At 38.4% G+C, this 23,250-nt stretch overlaps 1 protein-coding gene across 50 annotated transcripts in view; it reads right to left on the bottom strand.

Moving 5' to 3' along the window:
* Window positions 1-23,250, bottom strand: part of trol (terribly reduced optic lobes) — a 960,590-nt gene that overhangs the window by 605,739 nt on the left and 331,601 nt on the right. For 47 of the 50 annotated variants that reach the window (XM_070082142.1, XM_070082177.1, XM_070082160.1 and 44 more), the window contains 6 exons: window positions 22,546-22,653; window positions 22,261-22,359; window positions 21,709-21,822; window positions 5,399-5,506; window positions 1,751-1,864; window positions 1,496-1,612 (listed from right to left, as the gene is read on the bottom strand). In XM_070082142.1, coding sequence (XP_069938243.1) covers window positions 1,496-1,612; window positions 1,751-1,864; window positions 5,399-5,506; window positions 21,709-21,822; window positions 22,261-22,359; window positions 22,546-22,653 — 660 coding nt within the window. The remainder of the gene's footprint in view (window positions 1-1,495; window positions 1,613-1,750; window positions 1,865-5,398; window positions 5,507-21,708; window positions 21,823-22,260; window positions 22,360-22,545; window positions 22,654-23,250) is intronic. The other 3 variants (XM_070082175.1, XM_070082163.1, XM_070082152.1) reach the window with 2 other exon arrangements.

Below are 23,250 nucleotides of genomic sequence, written 5' to 3' on the forward strand. Positions count from 1 at the left end.
ACAAATTTACAAGACTATCTAATTTAAAGATTAAATTATATACAAATGGGTATCCGAGAGTATATATAAACATGCTGTTTTACAAAATAAAAATAAAAAATAAAGAATAAGTAAGAGAATGTGAAGGAGGCTAATAGAGCTAGGAACTCTGAGCATCCAGGAGGCATGTGAGAGTATATAACAATGAATGTGTGAGTGTATAACAGAGAATGTGAGTGTGAGAATGTGAGTGCATAACAATGAATGTGTGAATGTATACCAGAGAATGTGAGAGTGCATACCAGAGAATGAGTATGTGTATAACAATGAATGTGTGAGTGTATAATAGAGAATGGTGTCAAGTGGCTTCAGGCATTTGACATGTTGTTGGAATGTGAGCAAAGTAATATTTATGAAGGGATTTGGGGAACCAGTTAGCCAAATGTGAGACCTAGAGGTGGGAAGTACAGTGCCTGTACTTTGAAGAGGTGGGAGTGTCTCGATTTTGTAGAATATTTGAATTGTCATGTCTACACATATGAGATAGAGAATAAATGATGGTGATGTATCTTCTTCTTTGTGTCACCCTTTCTTGGTAATAAACATCCAGTGTGTTAAAAATACATAAATTTGTTACATTTATGATATTATCAAATTTTCAATTCTCACTCTCTCTCTGTTAACTTAACAAAATATGGGGTAGATGAATAAGATCTCAGCTGTGATTTATGACCTTGGTTAACAATTCAAATATAATGAAATTTACAATATCATGAAAGTAACAAGTCTGCTTAAAAAGTACCAGGGACTTGATCTAGCACTTTTTCTTGTGCCCTTTAAAATATTATTTTTGAACTGGGGAGTGGAGAGGTAAAAATCAAACATGATAACAACATAACACCAGCACAGGTCTGGGGAATCAAGAAGTAACAACATAACATAATAACCTACATCAGCACCAGGTCCATGGTGTTTAAAATTTACATAATATGTTAACACTACTACTACTACATCATCACAAGATCTGAGGTGTGGAGAAGCTACAAGACAGCATGTTAACACTACTACTACATCACAAGATATGGGATGTGGAGAAAATACAAGATTACATGCTAACAACACTACATCAGTACCAGGTTAATAAAATTAGAACCGAGATCCTGGTTTGAAAGGAATAAGAGGGAGAAAGCTGTGATTTTAGTCCTAAACGATATTGAAATGAATACTCTAGAAAAAAATTCTTAATTTCACATTTTTATGAACTGCAGACATACATAATACATATATGACCTTACGAACATTTCCCCATAATCATTTAGTAAGAGACAAAAAAAAGTCTTGGAATAATAGTAATCCCATTAAGGTTATTAGAAACAAAAGAATAAAATAGACTACTGCTTTGATAAGTTTAAAGTCAAAAGAATTTTTTGTCATAAAACTAATAACACTGTCATTATGAATTTATTTACATCACATTACACAGAAGAATTTTGTTAATAAATACTATATTACATACGTTTAGGAGGACATCTGTATTCGTCTGAATTGTCAGGACAGTCATGGTGTCCATCACACCGTGCCTGCTGTGACACACATGACTGGTCTTCACAAGTCCATTCTTCTTGTCCACATTCTACATAGGTAAATTCTGCTTATTACACATTCTTAAAGCCTACTACAGGACTCATTTGTCAGAAATAAATATACAATTTACTGGTTACTCTTTTTATGTACATTATTACATGCTAATGGTTGCAAAAGAAAATATTACCTCGGAGACAGTTATCTTCATCAGAGCCATCACGACACTGTCGAACTCCGTCACACTGTTGCTCGTTTGGTATACATGTTCCATCTGAACAAGTCCATTCCTCGTTTTCACACCCTAAATAAATTAAAAGTATTATGTCTAAACGTGCACAAATTCCATGTAAGTAACCTTTGCATTACACAGGCTTTTCTAAAATGAAGACTCTAAGTTTTGTTAATACATTCTCACTAAATGATAACAAGCTAAACATAACAATTACATGCAATAGGTCTACAAATCTGCATAACAAACTAATCAGCATAACATCTAATTTTTAACACAGGTTATAAAACTCAGTATGCATAAACTCTGTGTGTGTGTGTGTGTGTGTGTGTGTGTGTGTGTGTGTGTGTGTGTGTGTGTGTGTGTGTGTGTGTATGTGTGTGTGTGTGTGTGTGTGTGTGTGTGTGTGTGTGTGTGTGTGTGTGTGTGTGTGTGTGTGTGTGTGTGTGTGTGTGTGTGTGTGTGTGTGTGTGTGTGTGTGTGTGTGTGTGTGTGTGTGTGTGTGTGTGTGTGTATGTGTGTGTGTGTGTGTGTGTGTGTATGTGTGTGTGTGTGTGTATGTGTGTGTATGTGTATGTGTGTGTGTGTGTGTGTGTGTGTGTGTGTGTGTGTGTGTGTGTGTGTGTGTGTGTGTGTGTGTGTGTGTGTGTGTGTGTGTGTGTGTGTGTGTGTGTGTGTGTGTGTGTGTGTGTGTGCGAGTGTGTGCGCATGTGTGCGCATGTGTGCGCATGTGTGCGCATGTGTGTGCATGTGTGAGCATGTGTGAGCATGTGTGTGCATGCATGTGCATGTGTGTGTGTGTGTGTGAGTGACTGTGTGTGCGTGTGTGCACGTGTGTGCGCGTGTGTGCGCGTGTGTGCACGTGTGTGCATGTGTATGCATGAGTGTGTGCATGTGTGCACGCATTTGTGCATGTGTGCGTGTGCATGCACACGTGCTCATGTGTACGCACTGTGTTAATAATATATATCACATTAAAGGGGCCACCACTTCAACTCAGCAAGCAGTTCACAAACATTAAGTTTGTCTCAATGCTGATTAGTAAATACTGTCATTCAATATTCATTCTTCCTTCTTACTTCAGTTTCTCCCTCCACCATATAATTTTTTTGTTACCAATGATACCTAAAAAAAATTGGAAGTAATAATGATAGTCAGAAATGGGACAAGTGAAAATTCAAGAGCACTGACAGCTGAAAATGTGAGGTGAATTATTTAAATATTCAAACATTTAGAAAACACTGTGAGCTTGTGTTTACAGTACAAGTTTGTAAATACAGGAGCAGAGCTATGCTCATTATGTCCTTTCTTCAATCTATAATCAGTCTTATAATTTCCTGTAAATTTCCACTGGTTGTCTTGCTTAACAAAAGCCTTAACCCTTTGACTGTTTTTAATGTATAAATATGTCTTATGAGCCAATGTTTCCGACGTATATATACTCAATAATTCTAGCGGCTTCAAATCAAGCGGGAGAAAGCTGGTAGGCCCACATGTGAGAGAATGGGTCTGTGTGGTCAGTGTGCACCACATAAAAAAAATCCTGCAGCACACATTGCGTAATGAGAAAAAAAAAACTGATCGTTTTTTTGGAATAAAACGCCGGCTTTGAGGTGTATTTTCATATAGTATTTATTGTTGTATTCGCGTTTTCATGGTCTTAGGTGATAAAATGGAAAACATATTACAGAAATAGAGATGATTTTCATTACTTTGACGATGAAAACGACCTTGAAACTGAGCTCAAAGTAGCGGAAATGTTCGATTTTTACCAACGTTCAGGAGTAAATAAATCACACCACACGTCCAATACACGTCAACTGGGGAGTCTAATATTCTTTCACTAGTGCATTGATATTATTTATACCATTTTTACAATAATGCAGTAGTCTGCATAACAGTAAATTTTGTATTTTTTTGTATGAATAAAAAATCAAAATAGAAAGCAATAATAATATAAGAGGGGCCTAGAGATGTGACTAATGAACAGAGCATATGTTATTTTAGTGCCACGAATGTCTACCTTGTTTATTCTGGACCCTATTTTGAAATTGGCATCTTTTTTAGTTTGCGTGAAATTGGCCAAATTGCCAATTTCTGACCACCGTATTGGGTAGTCCAAATTAGTAAATGGGAGGTTTCTTGTAATCAGCTGATAGATAAAATGGAGTTCTAAAGAAATAGCTATGAGTTTGGTCAACTGGAACAATGGAATTGGCTGAAAATAGGGCTCAAAGTCGGCGAAATCACCGATACGCATATGTCGCCGAGACCGCTAACTTCACGGGAGCATACTTCCATGAGTTTTCGACCAAATTTCGAACTTTTGGTGTCATTACCATCGGGAAAAGATTCTCTATCATTTCATAAGAAAAAAATAATTTTTTTTTTCAAAAATTGAGCGACATAGAATGACAGTTTCAGAAAGGGGCCTGAAACAGTCAAAGGGTTAAATATGCCTTCATTAGGGAATGAAGAAAAGAGAGGTCATAATAAACACATAGGTGGCAGTGGTTTTCTCATTAAGAAAATATGTGTTAAAGTGTTTATCAGACGATGACCCATTCACTGCTAGCATACTAGCATACAGGTTTTGAGTACAGTATAAGTGTTTAAGTAACTGTTGTTTTACTGGTGCTCTGTGCCCATTGTTAAGAATCCCGTGGAATATTTCCTTTAAGTTTTGACAATACAGTTGTAGAGCCTTTCATAAAACTTGCTTTGATGCATAAATCATACAGTAGTTGTAAAAGACCAAAAGCATCTTCATAAACTTTTATTGTAAAATGAAGTAAGAATAAATTAATTGAGAAAAGAACATCCAAACTACAATATGCATCTTGTATTATGACTGAAATTTTAAGTAAAATGATGCACATTCTGAGGAGCCATTAGTTGTTACCAATAATAATTTGTAGTTTATTTATAGACTACAAATAACTACAACTAATATACAAAATTACAGTTCCTACTATAAAGTCATGCTAACAAATAGTGCATCCAGGATAAACAAATAATTACCTTATATAGTATTTACGAAGTCCGCTTGTGTGGGATATTTTTTACACAAAATAAGAATGTGCATGAAAACTATGCCATTAATCATTAACTTGGTGATTAACTTATATTTTTTTCTTAACTTCAAAAACAAGAGTACATAATTAGCACCTTGCACAACAGAGTACACTTATCTCAAGGATTCCCGCTTGATATTATATATAGTACATAAATATCATCTAAACAATGTGCTATGTTCCATACCTTCAGTTTTCCATGTTAGCTATTTATACAGTACATTACAAAACAGAAAAAAGACATCATGCACATCAGATATACTCGTACAAACTTGAACCTGTTCAAAACATTGTACTCATAAGTTAGAAAGTAAAACCACAACAAAATACATCGCATATGGGGCTCCTGCAATTCGATACTTAGCTTACACCCGAGTGATATAATACTGTTGTATCAAGAATGTTCTATATACCTGTATGTTCTAAATAATATTGATGCAATCCCTTGCTTATGTTTTCAATGATTGCTTGCAAACCTGTAAGAGAAATGTTTGATTATAAGAAGGAAATGATGAAAGCAAATTGTACTCACGACAGTCTTTTTCATCAGACTGATCCCTGCACTGGACGAGTCCATCACAACGGAGACTGATATCAATACAGGTTCGATCATCACACGTAAACTGCCCTGGTTGACATTCTGTAGAAAATAAAAAACTAACTTAAGAAACTCTAAAAACAATTTTTAAGCCATTAATTATTATGATTTAAAACATACCACTTAAACATGATTTGTAACTCATAATCAATAAGGTTTTTAATGTTAACACAATTTTCATTATAAATGAAACACAAAGAAATTATTTAAAAGTCATAATGATAAATCATTAATGTATGGAACAATGAAGAGAAAAAATATCACAATCAGAAACTTAATTTTTTGTACAAAACACAATTTAATTTATTTGCATATGAAATTTTTTTCTATAAAAATGCAAATAGCTCTTCATGTAGTTCTTCACAACTACAATAACTGTTTTAAAACTGTCACCCTCTTTTACTAATATCCTACACTCTTTACGTAGCACGTGATTATCTTCCACACACTGCCTGTCAATGCATATGCAGTGGACCCCCCGAGTTTCGTGATTAATCCGTTCTAGAGTCTGCCGAAAGTCGAAATTCACGAAACTCAAAACCATTTTCCCCATAAGAAATAATGTAAATCCACTTAATCCATTCCAGACACCCAAAAGTATTAAAACAAAAATTATTTTTTTTTATAGATTAAATATAGATTTACATACAGAAAAGAATGAGAAATCAAATATAAAACAATAATAACATCACACTTACCTTTATTGAAGATTCTTGTTGGTGTATGGAACATAAGAAAGCAGGAACACTGCAGCACACCTGTTGGCCCATACTCAGCAGGTCCTTTACAAACTATCTGATCCCACTAACAGAATATTTGCCCAACCCAATTTTCAATGCTCCCCAAGCAATAAGCTTTGATAATTCTATTCCTTCATGCGCAAGTCCCACTCAAATCAAATCGTGTGTGTGGAGAAGTACCCCGGCTGGTGTGTGTGGGGAAGTACCTTGACTGGTGTGTGTGGGGAAGTACCCTGGCTGGTGTGTGTGGGGAAGTACCCTGACTGGTGTACATAAGAACATAAGGAAGCAAGAACACTGCAGCAGACCTGTTGGCCCATAGTAGGCAGGTCCTTCACAAACCATCCCACTAACAGAATATTTGCCCAACTCAATTTTCAATGCTCCCCAAGCAATCAGCTTTGATAATTCTATTCACTCATATGCAAGCCCCACTTAAATCAAATCGTGTGTGAGGGGAAGTACCCTGGCTAGTGTGTGTGTGGGGAAGTACCCTGGCTGATGTGTTCTTTTTTGAATTCTATCGTATTTCTCGCCTTCTTTACCAAAGGGCTGGCACTAGGAGTCTTCTTTTGGCCTATGGTGGCTTATTTACAGTTGCAAGCACAAAAAACAATGGATTATTAAGAAATTTATCGTATGAACATGTGGAGTGATTGTCACTCGCTGAGAAACAATGCCACACTGACTCTGAATGATGTGTGTGGGAGCCTTTGTGTGTGCGTGGCCGCTGGGAGGCTGCTCGAACGCATTCCATACAAACACCAAATGTTGAGGCAAATCACGAAACACGAGGCTATATTTTGACAAAAAAAAGTTGCCGAAAGTCTAAATTCACGAAGCGCTGGGCTCACGAAACTCGGGGGTCCACTGTACTGTATAATACTCAAGAAGAGCAATTTGTTTAATTACATGTATAATTTTTATATTTGAAACCATCCTTAAATTCATTACTAATTCTATAAAATAGTCATGAATAATTTTTATTGGTCAAAATTATTGTAGCAATTTTACTTTCCAACTGTGTTAGACATTCAAATGTTTTTCATCATTAAAATGTTTATTTACTTTGCACTCATTTCATGCACTGGCCAGGGAGGTATAACATCTTTTAGGAGTGAAGAAGAGCAGGATGTGAGTGTGAGGGGGGTCCGTGAGGCATTACGTAAAATGAAAGGGGGTAAAGCAGCAGGAACTGACGGAATCATGACAGAAATGTTATAAGAAGGGGGGATATAGTGTTGGAGTGGTTGGTATTTTTGTTTAATAAATGTATGGAAGAGGGGAAGGTACCCAGGGATTGGTGGAAAGCATGTATAGTTCCTTTATATAAAGGGAAGGGAAACAAAAGAGATTGTAAAAATTATAAGGGAATAAGTTTGCTGAGTATACCAGGAAAAGTGTACAGTAGGGTTATTATTGAAAGAATTAGAGGTAAGACAGAGAGGACTGTGGATGAACAAGGAGGCTTAAGAGTGGGTAGGGGATGTGTAGATCAAATGTTTATATTGAAGCATATATGTTAACAGTAGTTAGATAAAGGTAGGGAAGTTTTCATTGCATTTATGGATTTAGAAAAGGCATATGATAGAGTGGATAGGGGAGCAATGTGGCAGATGTTGCAAATATATGGAATAGGAGGTAAGTTACTAAATGCTGTAAAGAGTTTTTATGAGGATAGTGAAGCTCAGGTTAGGGTGTGAAGAGGAGAGGGAAATTACTTCCCAGTAATAGTACATCTTAGACAGGGATGTGTAATGTCACCATGATTGTTTAATAGATGAGGTTGTAAAAGGAGTAAATGCTAGGGCATTGGGGAGAGGGGTGGGACTAAATTATGGGGAATCAAATACAAAATCCTAGGTAGTAGGTTGGTAGTTAGCAACCACCCAGGGAGGTACTACCATCCTGCCAAGTGAGTGTAAAACGAAAGCCTGTAATTGTTTTACATGATGGAAGGATTGCTGGTGTCTTTTTTTTCTGTCTCATACACATGCAAGATTTCAGGTACGTCTTGCTACTTCTACTTACACTTAGGTCACACTACACATACATGTACAAGCATATACACACCCCTCTGGGTTTTGTTCTATTTTCTTTCTAGTTCTTGTTCTTGTTTATTTCCTCTTACCTCCATGGGAAAGTGGAACAGAATTCTTCCTCCATAAGCCATGCGTGTTGTAAGAGGTGACTAAAATGCCAAGAGCAAGGGGGTAGTAACCCCTTCTCCTGTATATATTACTAAATGTAAAAGGAGAAACTTTCATTTTTCCTTTTGGGCCACCCCGCCTCGGTGGGATACGGCCGGTGTGTTGAAAGAATAAAGAAATACAAAATGGGAGTTGATACAGTTACTTTTCACTGATGATACTGTGCTTATGGGTGATTCTAAAGAAAAGTTGCAAAGGTTAGTGGACGAGTTTTGGAGTGTGTGTAAAGGTAGAAAGCTGAAAGTGAACACAAATAAGAGTAAGGTTATAAGGGTATCAAATGATTTAGATAAAGAAAAATTGGATATCACATTGGAGAGAAGGAGTATGGAAGAAGCGAATGTTTTCAGATATTTGGGAGTTGATGTGTCAGTGGATGGATTTATTAATGATGAGGTTAACCATAGAATGGATGAGGGAAAAAAGGTGAATGGTGCACTGAGGTGTATGTGGAGACAAAAAACGTTATCAATGGAGGCAAAGAAGGAAATGTATGAAAGTATAGTGGTACCAACACTATTATATGGGTGTGAAGCTTGGGTTGTCAATGCTGCAGTGAGGAGGTGGTTGGTGGCAGTGGAGATGTCCTGTCTAAGGGCAATGTGTGGTGTAAATATTATGCAGAGAATTCAAAGTGTGGAAATTAGGAGATGGCGTGGAGTTAATAAAAGTATTAGTCAGAGGGCTGAAGAGGGGTTGTTGAGGTGGTTTGGTCATTTAGAGAAAATGGATCAAAGTAGAATGACTTGGAGACCGTATAAATCTGTAGTGGAAGGAAGGCGGGATAGAGGTCATCCTCAAAAAGGTTGGAGGGAGGGGGTAAAGGAGGTTCTGTGGGCAAGGGGTTTGAATTTCCAGCAACTGTGCATGAGCATGTTAGATAGGAGTGAATGGAGATGAATGGTTTTTGGGACCTGATGAGCTGCTGGAGTGTCAGCAGGGTAATATTTAGTGAAGGGATTCAGGGAAACCAGTTATTTTTATATAGCCGGACTTGAGTGCTGGAAATGGGAAGTACAATGCCTGCACTTTAAAGGAGGGGTTTGGGATATTGGCAGTCTGGAGAGATGTGTAATAGGACAGAGAGAGAGAGAGAGAGAGAGAGAGAGAGAGAGAGAGAGAGAGAGAGAGAGAGAAAGAGAGAGAGAGAGAGAGAGAGAGAGAGAGAGAGAGAGAGAGAGAGAGAGAAAGAGAGAGAGAGAGAGATAGAGAGATAGAGAGATAGAGAGATAGAGAGATAGAGAGATAGAGAGATAGAGAGATAGAGAGATAGAGAGATAGAGAGAGAGAGAGAGATAGAGAGAGATAGAGAGAGATAGAGAGAGTGAGAGAGTGAGTGAGTGAGTGTGTGTGTGTGTGTGTGTGTGAGTGTGTGTGTGTGTGTGTGTGTGTGTGAGTGTGTGTGTGTGTGTGTGTGTGTGTGTGTGTGTGTGTGTGTGTGTGTGTGAGTGTGTGTGTGTGTGTGAGTGTGTGTGTGAGTGTGTGTGTGAGTGTGTGTGTGTGAGTGTGTGTGTGTGAGTGTGTGTGTGTGAGTGTGTGTGTGTGAGTGTGTGTGTGTGTGTACTTTCTCTAGTTTCTTGACGTGCTTTATCAAGTGCGGGTTCCAAACAGGTGCTGCATACTCCAGTATGGGCCTGACATACACGGTGTACAGTGTCTTGAATGATTCCTTACTAAGGTGTCGGAATGCTGTTCTCAGGTTTGCCAGGCGCCCATATGCTGCAGCAGTTATCTGATTGATGTGTGCTTCCGGAGACATGCTCGGTGTTATACTCACCCCAAGATCTTTCTCCTTGAGTGAGGTTTGCAGTCTTTGGCCACCTAGCCTATACTCTGTCTGTGGTCTTCTGTGCCCTTCCCCTATCTTCATGACTTTGCATTTGGCAGGATTAAATTCGAGAAGCCATTTGCTGGACCAGGTGTCCAGTCTGTCCAGGTCTCTTTGAAGTCCTGCCTGGTCCTCATCAGATTTAATTCTCCTCATTAACTTCACATCATCTGCAAACAGGGACACTTCTGAGTCTAACCCTTCCGTCATGTCGTTCACATATACCAAAAATAGCACTGGTCCTAGGACCGACCCCTGTGGGACCCCGCTCGTCACAGGTGCCCACTGTGATACATCATTACGTACCATGACTCGTTGTTGCCTCCCTGTCAGGTATTCTCTGATCCATTGCAGTGCCCTTCCTGTTATATACGCCTGATGCTCTAGCTTCTGCACTAATCTCTTGTGAGGAACTGTGTCAAAGGCCTTCTTGCAGTCCAAGAAGATGCAATCAACCCACCCCTCTCTCTCTTGTCTTACTTCTGTTATTTTATCATAAAACTCCAGAAGGTTTGTGACACAGGATTTGCCTTCCGTGAATCCGTGCTGGTTGGCATTTATACTCCTGTTCCGTTCCAGGTGCTCCACCACTCTCCTCCTGATAATCTTCTCCATAATTTTGCATACTATACACGTCAATGACACAGGTCTATAGTTTAGTGCCTCTTTTCTGTCTCCTTTTTTGAAAATGGGAACTACATTTGCCGTCTTCCATACCTCAGGTAGTTGCCCAGTTTCCAGGGATGTGTTGAAGATTGTGGTAAGTGGTACGCACAACATATCTGCTCCCTCTCTAAGGACCCATGGAGAGATGTTGTCCGGTCCCATTGCCTTTGAGGTATCGATGTCCCTTAGCAGTTTCTTCACCTCCTCCTCATCTGCATGTATGTCGTCCAACACTTGTTGGTGTATTCCTTGTTGGTGTCCCCATCTGGTCTGTCCCCCCAGAGTCCTTCCTGTCTCTACTGTAAATACTTCCTTAAATCTCGTGTTGAGCTCCTGACATACCTCTTGATCGTTTCTTGTGAGTTCTCCACCTTCTTTCCTCAGCCTTATCACCTGGTCCTTGACTGTTGTCTTCCTCCTAATGTGGCTATACAGCAGTTTCGGGTCAGATTTGACTTTCGATGCTATGTCGTTTTCATACTGTCGCTGGGCCTCCCTCCTTATCTGCGCATACTCGTTTCTGGCTCTTCTACTAATCTCCTTGTTTTCCTGGGTCCTATGCCTCGTGTGTGTGTGTGTGTGTGTGTGTGTGTGTGTGTGTGTGAGTGTGTGTGTGTGTGTGTGTGTGTGTGAGTGTGTGTGTGAGTGTGTGTGTGAGTGTGTGTGTGAGTGAGTGTGTGAGTGTATGCCTCGGTAGGAGACGGCAGACTTGTTGAAAAAAAAAAAAAAAAAAAAAAAAAATATATATATATATATATATATATATATATATATATATATATATATATATATATATATATATATATATATATATATATATATATATATAAATGTATGTACATTGGACCTCCGGTTAACGATATTTTTTCATTCCAGAAGTATGTTTAGGTGCCAGTACTAACCGAATTTGTTCCCATAAGGAATATTGTGAAGTAGATTAGTCCATTTCAGACCCCCAAACATACACGTACAAATGCACTTACATAAATACACTTACATAATTGGTCGCATTGGGAGGTGATCGTTATGCGGGGGTCCACTGTATATATGTGTATATATATATATATATATATATATATATATATATATATATATATATATATATATATATTTTTTTATTTTTTATTATCACACCGGCCGATTCCCACCAAGGCAGGGTGGCCCGAAAAAGAAAAACTTTCACCATCATTCACTCCATCACTGTCTTGCCAGAAGGGTGCTTTACACTACAGTTTTTAAACTGCAACATTAACACCCCTCCTTCAGAGTGCAGGCACTGTACTTCCCATCTCCAGGACTCAAGTCCGGCCTGCCGGTTTCCCTGAATCCCTTCATAAATGTTACTTTGCTCACACTCCAACAGCACGTCATGTATTAAAAACCATTTGTCTCCATTCACTCCTATCAAACACGCTCACGCATGCCTGCTGGAAGTCCAAGCCCCTCGCACACAAAACCTCCTTTACCCCCTCCCTCCAACCCTTCCTAGGCCGACCCCTACCCCGCCTTCCTTCCACTACAGACTGATACACTCTTGAAGTCATTCTGTTTCGCTCCATTCTCTCTACATGTCCGAACCACCTCAACAACCCTTCCTCAGCCCTCTGGACAACAGTTTTGGTAATCCCGCATCTCCTCCTAACTTCCAAACTACGAATTCTCTGCATTATATTCACACCACACATTGCCCTCAGACATGACATCTCCACTGCCTCCAGCCTTCTCCTCGCTGCAACATTCATCACCCACGCTTCACACCCATATAAGAGCGTTGGTAAAACTATACTCTCATACATTCCCCTCTTTGCCTCCAAGGACAAAGTTCTTTGTCTCCACAGACTCCTAAGTGCACCACTCACTCTTTTTCCCTCATCAATTCTATGATTCACCTCATCTTTCATAGACCCATCCGCTGACACGTCCACTCCCAAATATCTGAATACGTTCACCTCCTCCATACTCTCTCCCTCCAATCTGATATTCAATCTTTCATCACCTAATCTTTTTGTTATCCTCATAACCTTACTCTTTCCTGTATTCACCTTTAATTTTCTTCTTTTGCACACCCTACCAAATTCATCCACCAATCTCTGCAACTTCTCTTCAGAATCTCCCAAGAGCACAGTGTCATCAGCAAAGAGCAGCTGTATATATATATATATATATATACAGTGGTCCCTCGTTTTTCGTAATTAATCCGTTCCTGGAGGAGCTACTATAAACGAAATTTACGATTTGCGAATCAATTTTCCCCATAAGAAATAATGTAAATACAATTAATCCGTTTCTGACACTCAGAAGTATTAAAACAAAAAAATTTTTTACATGAAATATACATGTAGTACATAAACAATACAATGGGAAATGATGAATGAAACATTAACAGCATAACACTTACCTTTATTTGAGATTCTTCTTAGTGTATGGGAGACTGGAGGAGGAGAGAGATTGGATTGTTTACAGTTTGGAAGGGGAATCCCCTTCCAGCAACACCTCAGGTACCAATTGCTTCTCTGGGGTTGCTTCTCTTCTCTGTTTCTTAATGCCACTAGGACCACCTTGAGAGTCACTCTAGTCCTGTCTCGCAAAGTAACTGTGGAGAGAGCTCTGTTTCTGGCGTCTCTTTAACACTTCCCGAAAATGGCCCAAGACTTTGTCACTGTACATATTTCTCACCTTCTTTACCACAGGCTTGGCACTAGGAGCTTTCTTTGGAGCCATGGTAGCTTATTTAGTACTTGCAAGCACTAAAATGAGTGGAATATTATGAAATATTTTGTATGAGCACTTGAGGGGACCTTCACTCACTGGTAAACAATGACAGACTGGCTGGGTAGGGAGGCCTCCCTGGCTCACACCGTGTGTAAGCGTCCTGGACGAACTACTATTCGCGAGTCAACCTATGAAAAGCGAGTCCATGTTTATACGAAAATACCCCTATGATTGGCGAAATTTACGATTGCCGAGAACTACGAAAAGCGAGGGACCACTGTATATACATACATACATGTAATTGGGGCCCTGATGTTATATTCTATAGGGAGTTTATTATATTATTTCAGGTCACTTTTTATATTGTATCTTTATATATGCTTCTAAGCTACTATATCTTGGTGCCTCTGCAAAAACAGTGATTATGTAAGAGTGAGGTGAAAGTGTTGAATGATGATGAAAGTATTTTCGTTTTGGGGACTTTCACTCTTTGTGTCACCCTGTCTAGGTGGGAGACAGCCGAGTTGTTGAAAAAAAAAAAAAAAGCTTCTTCAAAGAATAGTAGTCAGAGTTGTCAAAAATATTGGCAATGTTTGGCACAATATTCATGAAAAAATCATGCAAGTTACCCATGATTAGTTTATTTGATAGCTCACTGGACAGTCACATTGTGTCCAGAGTACTGTACTATATTCATTTATCTATAGTTAAAAATTAAAATTCCAGTTCCTTAAAATGAGGACGTAATATTGGATGCAAGTATTTTCTACATTGGCTTTTGCATATAAGAAAAAATTTCTGGAACCTTTGAGAACATCTGTGACTGTTTTACCCTTTAGAAAAAGCATCAATCATTTTCTAAATTTCCTTTAATTTTTCTAATTGCATAAGTCTAGAGTTGGTTATAAATTTCTAGTGTCACTGAGTTAATCCTCTCAATATACATATATCAATAATTTAGATTCAAGTTATTATACTGCTGAGTATTGGCAATCAATTTACTTAATGCTTACTCAGCAAGGAATCCTGGGGTTGTACCCTATAAAGTTCATTCTAAAAATATTTTTACATACAAATGTTTCCTTAAAAAAAGTAAAAATATACTGTTGTTCAATAATTATACTGAAGTCTGTAAAAATGCTAGGTCTCATAATGTGCAAACTGTCTGATTTTTCCACATCGGCTTTATAACCAAAATATTTAGTTACAGCTGGCCAATAGCAGATCATAATAAAAAGAAAAAGGTACATTAGAAATAAGAATTTTTTCAAACATGTACATAAGTCATTAAGTAGAGTTAATGTGAAAAAAGACATGTGTACCTTCATGCCAATTATTATAGGAAATATTTTGCTATGAGTGGTGTCTTCAGTCCTGATACAGAGACAACAGAGAAGTGAGCATATACAGTGAGTGGAGACAGGTGACATGAAGCAAGATTGTAGGCAGCTACAAGTAGATCACATGTTGACAAGTGGTTATCACATAATGGTGCATGTGGATTGTTGGAACCTGATGACTCTATCCAGGATGAGCAACAACTTAATCACTAAATGCTTTGTAAACACAACTTCAGAATCTTCAAGTATTTGTTAATTAAATTGTGCTCATCCTGGACAGATCCATCAGATGACACCAATCCACATGTGAAAGCATGCGATACCCACCTCTCATTATCTGACATACTTGTAACTGACTACCATCACACTTCATGTCACTTGTTTCCACTCACTCTACATACACGTATATGCTTCCCTCTTAACTGTCTCTGTATTACGACTGAGGAAGACACTCATTTGGTTGGTGTCATTATACAGTGAATAACCAAGTACACTTAACTAAGAAAGATTTGGATACAACAAAGGAATAAAATACAAATGTTTAGTTGCAAATACCCACTAGTATACTGTACAAGTTGAAGAATTAAACATGTGTGCAACAACTGGTATCTTTATTATGTAGACATTTTTTCCAAACATTGACTATCAGTACAATGAAGGGACAAAACCAGAAGACAGAAGAGGTTGCAGATGAGGTAATCAGTCCCTCAGTGGTGTTCAGTACCACAGTCTTGATGAATCTAAGGCACAAAAGCAGTAGTATGAGGTTTGCCAGTAATGTCCCAGTCTGGGTCTTCTCCATTTAGTAACCCAGCCTTGGCTCCCCATTGAGGAAGTGTCTTGACTAATGTCTTCCATGGGAAGGAGTGCTTGTACCTCTTCATCTTCTGGGACCAATGTCCCTAGTCCTAGGCCCATTTCCTGCCCTCATGGGGCTCATGGGGAGAAGCTAGGCCCTTGGACTGCCTTTAACCCTGCCCCACGGGGCTTAAGAAGTGTGGCAGATACATAGCAGCAGACAATGTCAGGAAGTGCAAAGGCAGCAAGCACTACAGGATCCTTTTGGAACCACACCCCAGCTTTGGGCCACAGCCTGAGCACTGGGGAAATTCAGGGAATCCTCTTGCTGTGTGTCCTAACTGCTGCTTCTACTTCTACTTGTCCATTGCACCTCCAAGAGACAGAAAAAAGAAGTGGGCTTATATACTAGAGTCAGATGAGGTGTAGCAGATGAAGGCATTGTCACTCATGTGGGATTCCCCAGTGGAAGTATATAAGCCCACTTCTCCTGTGCTTCAGATTCATCAAGACTACAGTAGTGAACACCTGCTCCTAGGCCAAGGGACTGATTACTTCATTTTCAACCTCTTCTGTCTTCTGATTTTGTCCCCGTATTGTACTGATAAAATCACTGGTTGGTGAAACATCTACATAATAACAATACCAGTCTCTGCATACGTGTCTAATTCTTCAACTTGTCAGTATTATATACTGCTGATATTAAGATACTGTACAGGTATTGACTATAGGCAAGGGTGAGAACTACAAAAATTTCAGCCAATTTTGGAAAATTGAGGAAGATAAGCACACTTTATTTACAGGTAGGAAATATTATATTTCACAAAGATGCTCTCTAAAGCACTAAAATTTAAAAATACATTTAAGAAAGAGCTTACCTTGTAAGATATTATATGATACAACATATTAGAGAGTATGTAACCAAACCTAACCTAATTGTTAAAGTCATTCAATGCAACATACAAGAGGAAACATAATCTTCTTTAACCCTTAAACTGTGAACGATGTACTAGTAAGTACTAGTGTGAAAGGGACTAGGTTGTGCTCTACATACCTGTTCACACAATTTATTTTGGCCTCAAATTAGACATTTGCCACCAGTTTAATTGCTAGGGTCCCCACCCACTTCCTCACTCCAGGAAAAAAAATCTAGAACCATGCGGGTCCACAGAGTGCATAATGAACAACACTGATTGAGAAGCACCAGTCAACAATGCAACCAGGACCTGTCTTGCCACCTTGCAAAGCAGGGAGTGAAATGGCAGAAAGATGCTTTTTTCGTTCAAATTTATTACAATTTCATGGTACAAACAGTGAAATTCAGTATGCAGATTTTTTTATCCCACATTCACCCAATGAAGTCAAACACTGTGATATATTTCCATTATAATTATTATTATTAACACACTGGCCGATTTCCACCAAGGCAGGGTGGCCCGAAAAGGAAAAACTTTCACCATCATTCACTCCATCACTGTCTTGCCAGAAGGGTGCTTTACACTACAGTTTTTAAACTGTAACATTAACACCCCTCCTTCAGAGTGCAGGCACTGTACTTCCCATCTCCAGGACTCAAGTCAGGCCTGCTGGTTTCCCTGAATCCCTTCATAAATGTTACTTTGCTCACACTCCAACAGCACGTCAAGTATTAAAAACCATTTGTCTCCATTCACTCCTATCAAACACGTTCACGCATGCCCGCTGGAAGTCCAAGCCCCTCGCACACAAAACCTCCTTTACCCCCTCCCTCCAACCTTTCCTAGGCTGACCCCTACCCCGTCTTCCTTCCACTACAGACTGATACACTCTTGAAGTCATTCTGTTTCACTCCATTCTCTCTACATGTCCGAACCACCTCAACAACCCTTCCTCAGCCCTCTGGACAACAGTTTTGGCAATCCCGCACCTCCTCCTAACTTCCAAACTACGAATTCTCTGCATTATATTCACACCACACATTGCCCTCAGACATGACAAGTCCACTGCCTCCAGCCTTCTCCTCGCTGCAACATTCATCACCCATGCTTCACACCCATATAAGAGTGTTGGTAAAACTATATTCTCATACATTCCCCTCTTTGCCTCCAAGGACAAAGTTCTTTGTCTCCACAGACTCCTAAGTGCACCGCTCGCCCTTTTCCCCTCATCAATTCTATGATTCACCTCATCTTTCATAGATCCATCCGCTGACACGTCCATTCCCAAATATCTGAATACACTCACCTCCTCCATACTCTCTCCCTCCAATCTGATATCCAATCTTTCATCACCTAATCTTTTTATCCTCATAACCTCACTCTTTCCTGTATTCACTTTTAAATTCCTTCTTTTACATACCCTACCAAATTCATCCACCAACCTCTGCAACTTCTCTTCAGAATCTCCCAACAGCACAGTGTCATCAGCAAAGAGCAACTGTGACAACTCCCACTTTATGCGTGATTCTTTATCTTTTAACTCCACGCCTCTTGCCAAGACCCTCGCATTTACTTCTCTTACAACCCCATCTATAAATATATTAAACAACCACGGTGACATCACACATCCTTGCCTAAGGCCTACTTTTACTGGGAAATAATCTCCCTCTTTCCTACATACTCTAACTTGAGCCTCACTATCCTCGTAAAAACTCTTCACTGCTTTCAGTAACCTACCTCCTATACGATACACCTGCAACATCTGCCACATTGCCCCCCTATCCACCCTGTCATACACCTTTTCCAAATCCATAAATGCCACAAAAACCTCTTTAGCCTTATCTAAATACTGTTCACTTATATGTTTCACTGTAAACACCTGGTCCACATACCCCCTACCTTTCCTAAAGCCTCCTTGTTCATCTGCTATACTATTCTCCGTCTTACTCTTAATTCTTTCATTAATAACTACCATACACTTTACCAGGTATTCTCAACAGACTTATCCCCCTATAATTTTTGCACTCTCTTTTGTCCCCTTTGCCTTTATACAAAGGAACTATGCATGCTCTCTATCAATCCCTAGGTACCTTACCCTCTTCCCTACATTGATTAAATAATAGCACCAACCACTTCAAAACTATATTCCCACCTGCTTTTAACATTTCTATCTTTTTCCCATCAATCCCAGCTGCCTTACCCCCTTTCATTTTACCTACTGCCTCACGAACTTCCCCCACACTCAAAACTGGCTCTTCCTCACTCCTACAAGATGTTATTCCTCCTTGCCCTATACACGAAATCACAGCTTCCCTATCTTCATCAACATTTAACAATTCCTCAAAATATTCCCTCCATCTTCCCAATACTTCTAACTCTCCATTTAATAGCTCTCCACTTCTATTTTTAACTGACAAATCCAATTGTTCTCTAGGCTTCCTTAACTTGTTAATCTCACTCCAAAACTTTTTCTTATTATCAACAAAATTTGTTGATAACATCTCACCCACTCTCTCATTTGCTCTCTTTTTACACTGCTTCACCACTCGCTTAACCTCTCTCTTTTTCTCCATATACTCTTCCCTCCTTGCATCACTTCTACTTTGTAAAAACTTCTCATATGCTAACTTTTTCTCCCTTACTACTCTCTTTACATCATCATTCCACCAATCGCTCCTCTTCCCTCCCGCACCCACTTTCCTGTAACCACAAACTTCTGCTGAACACTCTAACACTACCTCTTTGACCCCATTGCCTATGCTCTCATATCCTCCAATAGCTGTTTATATCTTACCCTAACTGCCTCCTCTATTAGTTTATAAACCTTCACCTCTCTCTTCCCTGATGCTTCTATTCTCCTTGTATCCCATCTACCTTTTACTCTCAGTGTAGCTAAAACTAGAAAGTGATCTGATATGTCTGTGGCCCCTCTATAAACATGTACATCCTGAAGTCAACTCAACAGCCTTTTATCTACCAATACATAATCTAACAAACTACTGTCATTTTGCCCTACATCATATCTTGTATACTTATTTATCCTCTTTTTCTTAAAGTATGTATTACCTATAACTAAACCCCTTTCTATACAAAGTTCAATCAAAGGGCTCCCATTATCATTTACACCTGGCACCCCAAACTTACCTACCACACCCTCTCTAAAAGTTTCTCCTACTTTAGCATTCAGGTCCCCTACCACAATTACTCTCTCACATGGTTCAAAGGTTCCTATACATTCACTTAACATCTCCCATATTCTCTTTTCTCCTCCCATAACTGATCCTTCAACATTATTGCTACCCCTTCCTTTGCTGTAACTCTCTCAGATACTCCAGATTTAATCCCATTTATTTCTCCCCACTGAAACTTCCCTACCCCCTTCAGCTTTGTTTCACTTAGGGCCAGGGCATCCAACTTCTTTTCATTCATAACATCAGCAATCATCTGCTTCTTGTCATCCGCACTACATCCACGCACATTCAAGCATCCCAGTTTTATGAAGTTTTTCTTCTTCTCTTTTTTAGTAAATGTCTACAGGAGAAGGGGTTACTAGCCCATTGCTCCTGGCATTTTAGTCGCCTCATACGACACGCATGGCTTACGGAGGAAAGATTCTTTTCCACTTCCCCATGGACAATAGAAGAAATAAAGAAGAACAAGAGCTATTTAGAAAAAGGAGAAAAACCTAGATGTATGTATATATATATATGCATGTGCATGTCTGTGAAGCGTGACCAAAGTGTAAGTAGGAGTAGCAAGATATCCCTGTTATCACTATTATATCTGGAAAGCGTAATGAACTGGCAAGATGATGTTTATTTGTTCTAAATTTAGTACAATTTCATAATACTGAGGTGGAATTCAGTAAAAATGCACATTGCATAGATTTAACCCAGGGAAATCCAAGAAAGAAAAACACTGCGATGTTTTGAGGAGTATCTTGTCATGAAACAATTGTAATATTAAAATATTTCCTCATTCATGTTAGAACACCAAAGCAATTTATACTGTATATTAATAGTGAGACTATGTTGGGTGATACATCTCAAGCATGCACGAGCGTGTTAGATAGGAGTGAATGGAGACAAATGGTATTTGAGACCTGACAAGCTGTTGGAGTGTGAGCAGAGTAATATTTAGTGAAGGGATTCAGGGAAACCAGTTATTTTTATATAGCTGGATTTGAGTACTGGAAATGGGAAGTTAATGCCTGCACTTTAAAGGAGGGTTTTGGGATATTGGCAGTTTGGAGGGATATGTTGTGTATCTTTATATGTATGTGCTTCTAAACTGTTGTATTCTGGGTACCTCTGCAAAAACAGTGATTATGTATGAGTGAGGTGAAAGTGTTGAATGATGATGAAAGTATTTTCTTTTTGGGGATTTTCTTTCCTTTTGGGTCACCCTGCCTCGGTGGGAGAAGGCCAACTTGTTAAAAAAAAAAAAGTCTAATATCATAAGAAACTAATGTAAACAGTGTTAGACATTGAAAAAATTAATTTTTCGCATCAAACTGTACTATGCATATTGTATATGCATTTATGCTGCTATTGCCAACAAGTGATTATTATTTGCCATCTTCAACACATCATAAAATTTTAAGTAACTATCTGATTTTGTTTATATTTATTTTATTCTACACTGAAAAATATACTCCTCTCCAGGTAAAACTGTAAAAACCAAATTTTTAAATTATGCCACAAAGAAAATTTTATTTTTGGGTACATATATAACAATTTAAGGGTTAAAGTCACTTACTACAACAAATAAAGCGATATTTAACTTAACCTATACTAACCTTACCTTTAAGGTTACACCATCTGATACAACATAAAAGAGGACATCTAACCTAACCTAACCCAACCTAACCTAACCTAATCTAACCTAACCTTACTGTATAAGGTACTTGATACACCATACAAGAAGACACCTTTATATACGAAGACGTACAGCATCAAGTTCTATGCCAAAGCTATACACAGTACTACCCATCTTGTTAATAATCGCCACATTTACTGGAATTATATACTTACGACACTGAATTTCATCAAACCCATCATTACAGTCCCTAACACCATCACAGATTTTCTCGTCAGTTAGGCAAGTGTCATCATTGTCACATTGGAACATGCCTGACCCTTCACAACCTGTATGATGAAGTGTATAATATACAAGTATACTCTATACAGATATACTCTATATAGCAGTGAACATTAATTCTTTGAACAAAAAAAAGGCATGATGTGATTTTTGTGTGGTAAAGAGAATAGTATATAATATTCCTGATAATATGCATCTTATGTGAAGCAAGCTTTATATATTTTGTCATTCTGGCTACCAGATATTTATTCACTGATATAATGTATGCTAACTGATGCCAACTTTACTGACAATTTATTAAAAAATTAAGAGCATAATGGTGTATATTACTGGAGTGGTGATAAATTACTTAAATAATTTGATACATCAGTTCTTATCAGCAATACAATGGCAATGTTGAACAGTAACTTTTAAAATGAGGGATGGGGAATAACTGTAGAGTATTTTTCAGACATCAAATGATAATGCTAGTTTAAAAAACTTACAATCCAACTCGTCTGTGTCACAGTCTTGTGTACCATCACACACACTGTCCTCAGGGATGCATTGTAAGTTCCGACAGAAGAACGCGCCCTCTTTACACGCTAAATTGTTGTGGTAATTAAGATAACTGTTCAGTATTAATAAGGCTCACACATTTCTACAATTACTATGAAAGAATTCTCTATATATTTACAGAAAACAGTATGAGTATCATGACCAGTGAAGAATACTAAACGTATATATAAATGTATATATGCAGACAAGATACATCCTACTGCCACACTCACCTGGGCAGTTTTTCTCATCTGAGAGATCATTACAATCAGGTGTTCCATCACATTTCAAGTCCATGTTAATGCACTGACCATCCACACAGGTGAATTTATCAAAACAAGCTGGCAGAAGCAGTCACAACAGTTAGATAATCTATTCCTGTCAGTGTACTTCTTTATTTCATGTTTTACATCATAACTGAGTCACTGTTTCATTTGAATATTTATATTGTATTTCTCAATGGAAAGTGCAGTAAAACCCTGAAATTTATATGCTTAATAATTTTTGCTATTCAATTAAATATTTTAAATGAATAGCATTTTGCAGATGACTTCAGTTATTTATGAGATTTTTTTATGGGGTTCTTCTCTTTTTGTATTCTGCACGACCCATAAATTGAAAACTAACAATAGGCTTTCACTCAAAATGTGCTTATTGAAATTCCAATGCCTAAATTTGTTTTCTCTTTGTTTTATTATGAATGTTAATATACATGTACTAAGCGAATCAGAGCACTTTTTACTAAGGTAGCACCAAAATGAGCTTAAGAGTTGCATATTTTCAGAAAGATGTATATATAGTAAAACTTCCTATAAAGCAATACCACATTGTGCAATTCTGCACAGCAAATTGAACAGCACAAAAAACCTTGATAATATGCTCCAGGCTTAGAGTCCTGGAGATGGGAAGTACAGTGCCTGCACTCTGAAAGTTGGGTG

This window comes from Cherax quadricarinatus, chromosome 7 (genome assembly GCF_038502225.1).
Source record: "Cherax quadricarinatus isolate ZL_2023a chromosome 7, ASM3850222v1, whole genome shotgun sequence".
In the NCBI taxonomy this organism is placed as follows: Eukaryota; Metazoa; Arthropoda; class Malacostraca; order Decapoda; family Parastacidae; genus Cherax; species Cherax quadricarinatus.